Genomic DNA, 8,267 nt, shown 5'->3' on the forward strand with positions numbered 1-8,267 from the left:
TAAAGAGCTAAAGCTAACCCTGAGAGAAGCTGGAGCTAAAGAGCTAAAGAGCTAAAGCTAACCCTCAGAGAAGCTAGAGCTAAAGAGCTAAAGCTGACCCTCAGAGAAGCTAGAGCTAAAGCTAACCCTGAGAGAAGCTAGAGCTAAAGAGCTAAAGTTAACCCTCAGAGAAACTAGGCCTATAGAGCTAAAGTTAACCCTCAGAGAAGCTAGAGCTAAAGAGCTATAGAGCTAAAGCTAACCCTCAGAGAAGCTAGAGATAAAGAGCTAAAGCTGACCCTCAGAGAAGCTAGAGCTAAAGAGCTAAAGCTGACCCTCAGAGAAGCTAGAGCTAAAGAGCTAAAGCTGACCCTCAGAGAAGCTAGAGCTAAAGAGCTAAAGCTAACCCTGAGAGAAGCTAGAGCTAAAGAGCTAAAGAGCTAAAGCTAACCCTCAGAGAAGCTAGAGCTAAAGAGCTAAAGCTAACCCTCAGAGAAGCTAGAGCTAAAGAGCTAAAGAGCTAAAGAGCTAAAGCTGACCCTCAGAGAAGCTAGAGCTAAAGAGCTAAAGCTAACCCTGAGAGAAGCTAGAGCTAAAGCGCTAAAGAGCTAAAGCTAACCCTCAGAGAAGCTAGAGCTAAAGAGCTAAAGCTGACCCTCAGAGAAGCTAGAGCTAAAGAGCTAAAGAGCTAAAGCTGACCCTCAGAGAAGCTAGAGCTAAAGAGCTAAAGCTAACCCTGAGAGAAGCTAGAGCTAAAGAGCTAAAGACCTAAAGCTAACCCTCAGAGAAGCTAGAGCTAAAGAGCTAAAGCTAACCCTGAGAGAAGCTAGAGTTAAAAAGCTAAAGCTAAGCCTCAGAGAAGCTAGAGCTAAAGAGCTAAAGAGCTAAAGCTAACCCTCAGAGAAGCTAGAGCTAATGAGCTAAAGCTAACCTGAGAGAAGCTAGAGCTAAATAGCTAAAGCTAACCCTGCCAGAAGCTAGAGCTAAAGAGCTAAAGCTAACCCTGTCAGAAGCTAACACATTTTGATGACATGTTTTGTTTCGAAGCGCTGATTGGCTGAAGAGCTGAAGCGCTGTCAGTCAGAGGAGTAACCGATGCCCCCTGCACCCCCAGACCCCCCCAGCTGCGCCCCCAGCTCCACCGTCCAGATGTGGAGTGGGCGGGGCCAGCTTACCAGGCTACTGCACCTGTGCAAATAGTTCCAAAATAAGAAGCGAAGAACCCGCAGTGCTGGCGCTTCCCACTCTTTCATTTCTCAGCTCTTCTCCAGAGGACTCCTGGCCGGGCGGACAAACTGCCACTTTCTCCGCATTTCTGTCTGGAAAAGGGCAGTTTTCAAAAAGGAAAACTTGTCTAAAGCAAAAATACAAAAACTGCTCTGTTCATGAGGTTGACAGCATTCCCAATGAGAAGGAATTGCTTTTGATTTTCTTTCCAGAAAAGTTTTGCATTTAATTCAATTCAATTCAGCTTTATTTATGAAGTGCCAATTACAACATGGTGGTTTCAGACACTTTTACAGAGAAACCCAACAGATCCACATGAGCAGCATGAGCCACTGTGGAAAGGAAACACTCCCTTTAACAGGAAGAACCCTGCAGAACCAGGCTCAGAGGAGGAGAACCCTGCAGAACCAGGCTCAGAGGAGGAGAACCTGCAGAACCAGGCCCAGAGGAGGAGAACCCTGCAGAACCAGGCTCAGAGGAGGAGAACCTGCAGAACCAGGCCCAGAGGAGGAGAACCCTGCAGAACCAGGCCCAGAGGAGGAGAACCCTGCAGAACCAGGCTCAGAGGAGGAGAATCCTGCAGAACCAGGCTCAGAGGAGAACCCTGCAGAACCAGACTCAGAGGAGAACCCTGCAGAACCAGACTCAGAGGAGAACCCTACAGAACCAGGCTCAGAGGAGAACCCTGCAGAACCAGGCTCAGAGGTAGCAGCTTTCTGCTGTCCCGGTTGGGGTGAGGGGACAGAGAGAGAAGGAGATAGGACAGACAAGTTGGCGGTGGTTGCTTCGTTTTGTCTCGTTACTGTGAATTTGACATATTAACATTATGCTTAATTACTGTTTTTATTTTCACCAACCAATGTAACATCTTGAAGCCTCTGAGGCAGCTGTTGTTGTGATACTGGGCTATACAAAAATAAATTGATTGATTGATTGATTGACAGGTTCTTGTATCTACATAGACGTTTTGACAGAAAAACTGAAAACGGTGTCATTAGCCACTAGGTGGTGCTGTTGGCTGTTTTTGTCATGAAACCACACACACACCTGTTTACAGAGAAAACGGCCAGATAGTGAGGCGGACGATATTGCGGAAGAGTCTTATCTATCAAACTAGAATGTGGACTGGAAGTCTCGCCGCCGCAGAGGCCGCCATGTTTGTTATTTGGGCATGAGCACAAGGACCAGTTTCCATGGAGAAGATGCTCATGAGCAGCAGGTCTTTAGTGCCTTTGAGCAGCGCTGTGTAACCAGACTCTGAAAACACTGCTTCGCTTCAGAAGCCATCTGAGGAGACGGTTGGGAAACCTGAGCTGCAGGCCCGCTGGAGGCCGTCTGGTTTCCAGCAGTACTCCTTCAGGTCTGTCTGGTCCTTCATGGTGTGTCTTGTCTTTTCAGTGAATCTGCCATCACCATGAAGACGGACGCTCTCTTCCTGCTGTCCTTGTCCCTGCTGATCCTCCTGACGTCTTCTGCTGATCCAGCAGCTCCGAGCCCCTCCGTCTCTGCTCCAGACGACACAGAGGCCTCTGACCTCCCTGAAGCTCCGCCCAGCACCAGTGTAACCGTGGAAACACCAACCGCTGCAGGGAACACGAGCACCGCTCCACCGGCTGCCACTTCCCCGCTCAGCCTGACCCCACACACACCCGCAACCGCCGCTCCGCCCGCCGCCAGGCCGCCAGCAGCCCGGACCACCACCCGTCCTCCAGCCCGGACCACCACCACCCCTGCTACAACGCAGACCACTTCAAACAAACCCATCAACATCTTGCTGGTGGTCCTCCTTCTGGTAATCGTAGCCGTGGCGGTGCTCGTGGGCTGTGTGCACACTAGGAGGAAGAGGTGGGCCAACAGAGAGGGCTCCGCCCCCACGCTGCTGCTGGATGTGAGGGACAGGCTGAGGACCGGGGTCGGTAACCTGGAGGACTGTCTGGGGGTCCGTCTGTGGCCTGAGGACAAGTCTGCAGGGGGGGAGGGGGAGGAGGAGGAGGAGGAAGAGGAAGAGGAGGAGGAGGAGGACGAGGAAGACGTGGAGAAGGGGAGGAACCACACAGGGGAAGGCCCCAGCCAGGAAGGTCAACTGACCAATGTCCAAGAGAAGGAGGAAGCCAGGGAGGACGACAGCGAGACGTCATCAGAAGACGACTCCAGCATGGAGGACGGCGACCTGAAGGAGGCCCCGGACCCCCAGGGGCCGGCGGAGGAGGCCCCGAACCCCCAGGGGCCGGCGGAGGGGAGCCTCGGTGGAGAGAGCAGGAGAGACAGTCAGGGTGTCTCAGAGGAGGCGGAACATGCAAACCCCTCAAAGAAAGGCCTGGAGAACCCGGATCTGTTCGATGTTACTGCCCTCTAGTGGCGCTCCGAATGCCAGCCACCTCAAGACGACGGAGTTCTTTCAAATGTTTGTTTTTTCCAAAAACTAAAAGGTTGTCAGTCTGGAACTCGTGATGAAATTTAATACTGAAAAATGTTGGGTGATGTGAATAAGGAGCAATACCTGGAGAATGTCTCTTCATTTTAACTAAACAGCAACAGAAACTGCTTTAAATGTGACTAAACTGAGACAGCTGCTGAAACCTCAGCAGGAGAACAGAGCCTGTCCAGATGTGGCCGTTCTGCTCAGTGTTTTCATCTACAGCTGAGGTTTCATGTGTGTTTCACCTGAAAAGAGCCTTTTTAAACAGCGACCACAACAGCACGGAACGACTTAACCATTTTTGAGAACTTTCCTTCCTTCACAAATATAAATTTAATTTGTGTATGTAAAAGAAAATACAACTCATCCTTTTATGAGGAGGAATGATCAACCTTGATGTTCAAGTTGTTTTTTTTTTTGTAAAACTGAGCATGTTTCCTAATAAGTGGAAGATGAAGTGTGTGACTGATTGTTCCAATAAACCAGTGAAATTAGTACAACTGCCTGGTGTCATGTACTGCAGCAAGACACACACACACACACACACACACACACATATATATGTACTGTGTATGGTTCAGAACTCTGCAGCCAGACGACTGACAGGAACATTCTGTTCAGTCTTCACTGGCTTCAACATTCTGGTTTCTGACATTCAAAGAGTTGCATGGTGGCCCCCCCATGATGAGCCCCCATGACGAACCCCCCCATGATGAACCCCCATGTTGAACCCCCCCATGATGAACCCCCCCATGTTGAGCCCCCTCCAGACTCTGGAGCCTCTGGCCCTCTCGCCCCTGTGCACGGCCCAGCCTGCGGCCTCGTTCAGAAAGGCTCTGGAGGGCAGGCAGGTGACATGAGGTAAGTGACGCACTTCCTGTGAGACGGCAGATTCAAACTAAGCGCGCTGACAGATTCATTTGTTTACTTAACTGCACTGTTTTCACTAACTCGGCTCTAAAAATTCGTAGAAGTAGAGAAACTAGTGTGTTTTAGGTTCACCCTGGAGCACAGTGAAGAGGATTGGACCAGCCTGACAGAGTACATAGATCGCTGCTTCGACCGGATCGTCATGGGGAAGCCGAATCAAACATCCACCCCCTCTACTTCCTCGTCTAAAGCCAAGAGACAGCGGGAGGAATCGTCTGGAGCTATTTCTCCACCTGCGAACGTCTCGACGGACGTTCTTATCTCCATAGATAAGAAACTTTCCAGCCTCGATGCTCGCCTGAACCTGTTGGAAATCCTCCACAAGGAGTTCCAGGCTGTGCGCGAGTCGCTGGAATTCAGCCAGCAGCAGGTCGAGGCGCTGGCGGCGGAGAACGCCAGCCTCAGAGAGTCGGTGAAGACCCTCATGGAGGGGATGACCCGACTGTTGTGGAATTTTTGGTGAATCAGAGCCAAAGATGACGAGTCAAGGTGTTGACGCTGCACAAGGAGGATTTATTGAGGACTGCAGAGGAAGCACACACAAATCAGCTGATTGAGAGCAAGGCTGTCGCTCCGGGGAGAATCCAACCCGACTCTGCAGGACTTCCAGCCACGCCATCTCATATAGCGAGATCTCACCAGACCAGCAGACGCTGTTTCCAAGTGACTTCAGACAAAACAGAGCGGCCTTCACACTGAGTTCCTGAGAACTTTGAAAACAAAGCTTTATTCCACATCAATCCCTCCTGTTGTTAAATTTCAATTTAAACAAAACCAGACACAAAATAAATTCGAATTTTAACAATAATCTAACTCACTATCAGAAACAGTAAAGCCAGACAAAGTAAAACCACTTTTCATTTGTGTCACACGTCAATATTAATGTTTTCTGTAAACAGCAATAAGATCAGTTCCTCCAAGTGCATCGTCATTTTTATTTTATATATCCTAAGTTACCGATGTTTCAATGACCATTTCCAACTGATCCACTGTCACAAAAACACCAAGCAGCTCTCAGTCATGGATGCACAATTTAAACCAATCAGCACCATGGGACAGTGACAGCTGCAAATACCTTCATGCCAAACAACAATCCTGGTCCAGGCCGATCAACCAGGAAGGCAAAAGACAATCAGTGGCCGCGATGTGTCCAATCAAGCTAAACTAAGAAACTAACTTACTAACAAACTAACATTGACACTGATGACTGACTTTGAGAACGACCAGACGTTCAGTGTTTTATTGTTGTGTTCAATGTTTTTGCTGATTTTAATGGTTTTTCTTTCTTTTTTTAGTTTAGCTTTATTGATGTTCATGGAAAACATTAATATTGACGTGTGACACAAATGAAAAGTGGTTTTACTTTGTCTGGCTTTACTGTCTCCGATAGTGAGTTAGATTATTGTTAAAATTCGAATTGATTTTGTGTCTGGTTTTGTTTAAATTGAAATTTAACAACAGGAGGGATTGATGTGGAATAAAGCTTTGTTTTCAAAGTTCTCAGGAACTCAGTGTGAAGGCCGCTCTGTTTGTCTGAAGTCACTTGGAAACAGCGTCTGCTGGTCTGGTGAGATCTCGCTATATGAGATGGCGTGGCTGGAAGTCCTGCAGAGTCGGGTTGGATTCTCCCCGGAGCAACAGCCTTGCTCTCAATCAGCTGATTTGTGTGTGCTTCCTCTGCAGTCCTCAATAAATCCTCCTTGTGCAGCGTCAACACCTTGACTCGTCATCTTTGGCTCTGATTCACCAAAAATTCCACAACATGGACCTAATGTTGACGACCCCTCCTTCTTTCACTCCCTCTTCTCCTCACTGGATGATCACTCAGGTCACACATTGATTATAGGAGGGGATTTCAACATGGTTTCTGACCCACAGTTGGACAGACTGAGTACCACAGGAAGTCAGCGACTCTGGCAATCCTCAGAAACTGTGAAACAGTACATGAAGGATTTTGGTCTTTGCGATGCCTGGCGCTCTCACCACTCCACTGCAAGAGAATACACATTCTTCTCTTCAGTTCACCATTCCTACTCTAGATTAGATTATTTCTTAACTAGCAGCACACTGATGAATGACATCTCAGAAATCAAAATTCATCCCATCATCATAAGTGATCATGCACCAGTTTCATTTGCTCTCAGAAATAAGAAGAATTAAAGCCGCAAGCGGCGTCAAAAGGCCCTCGCCGGCTGCTAACCTGACTCGCCCCGTTTTATTCTTTCATTGATGTTTTTGACCTGCATGTGTGTCAGAATTCATGTGTCAAATTTGGCACATTTCCATGGTAACAGGTAAATTTAAAGGGACTTAAGGCAAGTTTACAAAATGTACGTCAGTGCTGCCGCGATAGGCACTTTGGGTAACTGCAGTCACCAGCCAAGGCAGCACGGGAGCGCACACAAACACTTTACAGACTGTCCGTCGGTCTTTTTTTTTTTTTTTGACTCACGAGATAATGCTTTTAAAGTCCTTTTCTTCTTCGTGGTGGCACTTTTTTGTGGGCATTGAGTGGATGTCAGTCATTTGATGACTGCTGAAGAATCCATTTGAGTCCGTGTTCACGGCTGCCATGTTCTTCCGGTTCAAGAGCTGTTGGCAACACACAACAGCGTCAATTTACATCACATCCCCATGATTGCGCGGGAAATTCAGACCCTGAACAGCAACAAATTCTGTGGCACAGAGCCTGTATAAGGCAACAGACAAATACGTGGATTGGCCTGTTATTTGAGGTTTTTAATGCTTCACGGCCCGTTAGCACTGAATAAACTGGAAATGCATGTGTAGTTTTTCATAAATCTTGCCTTAAGTCCCTTTAATCTAATGGGAGGTTTTTCACTTGGGCCCACTAGAATAACATGGGGAACTTCAGCCATCGCCACGGCAACACCGTTAAAATTACAACATGGTTACCGTTTCCTTTTCTGATGGGGATTACATGAAGGAATAGTCAGCCAAATTTCATTCATTTCTGACAAACTAATAATTTTACTCCCCATACAGATTTCTTTTAATTCTGTAAGGGGCGCTGTAACACCGATTATCAAAATGTCACTGTCGATGTGTCCAGGTAGGAAAGGTCAAAAAGTGTTTAAGATTTGGTTTGGATTGGAGTCATTATGTATTATGTATCACACTCAAAAAATGGCAAAATTTGACATCAACTTTGCGGCGTTGCCACGCGGAAACCGTGATCTGAAGATTTATGATTTGGATAACTTTTAATTGTCTACTCGTGTAGATGGTGTCCACCAAATTTCACCTCATTCGGAGAAGCGCGCGATCAAAACGAACATTTTGTACGACGTCCTGGAAAACACTGACTCAGCATTTTTGAAAATTCAATCCCAGCTCGCTGCTTTCCTGCTTCTCTGAGGGCGGGGCCATAATAATATTTTTGTTTGTCCCGACAAGGCCCATGTGTATACCGAATTTTGTGGCTGTATAACAAACTTTATTGCAGACGCCCTCCCATTGACGCAATGCATTTTGGGTTTTGCAGGTGGCGCTGTAGAGCCAATTTTTAAATCCCAATATTGAAACACATATTTTAAAAAAAAATTTCACCGGAACTGAATTTTGTGCAAAATTTGTTGAGTTTTCGAGCATGTTCAGGGGGTCAAATTCCAGTTTAAAGAGCAGAAGAAGAAGAAGAAGAAAGAAAGAAAGAAAGAAAGAAAGAAAGAAAGAAAGAAAGAAAGAAAGAAAG

At 47.1% G+C, this 8,267-nt stretch overlaps 1 protein-coding gene across 1 annotated transcript; it reads left to right on the plus strand.

Moving 5' to 3' along the window:
• Positions 1 to 1,855: 1,855 nt before the first annotated feature.
• On the plus strand, positions 1,856 to 4,122 carry LOC115390439 (nucleolin-like). The gene is made up of 2 exons (XM_030094314.1): positions 1,856 to 1,911; positions 2,605 to 4,122. Exon 2 carries the CDS (start codon positions 2,621 to 2,623, stop codon positions 3,560 to 3,562), a length of 942 nt encoding a protein of 313 aa, XP_029950174.1. The 5' UTR covers positions 1,856 to 1,911; positions 2,605 to 2,620; the 3' UTR covers positions 3,563 to 4,122.
• Positions 4,123 to 8,267: the final 4,145 nt, after the last annotated feature.

Source organism: Salarias fasciatus, chromosome 6 (genome assembly GCF_902148845.1).
Source record: "Salarias fasciatus chromosome 6, fSalaFa1.1, whole genome shotgun sequence".
NCBI classification, from domain to species: Eukaryota; Metazoa; Chordata; class Actinopteri; order Blenniiformes; family Blenniidae; genus Salarias; species Salarias fasciatus.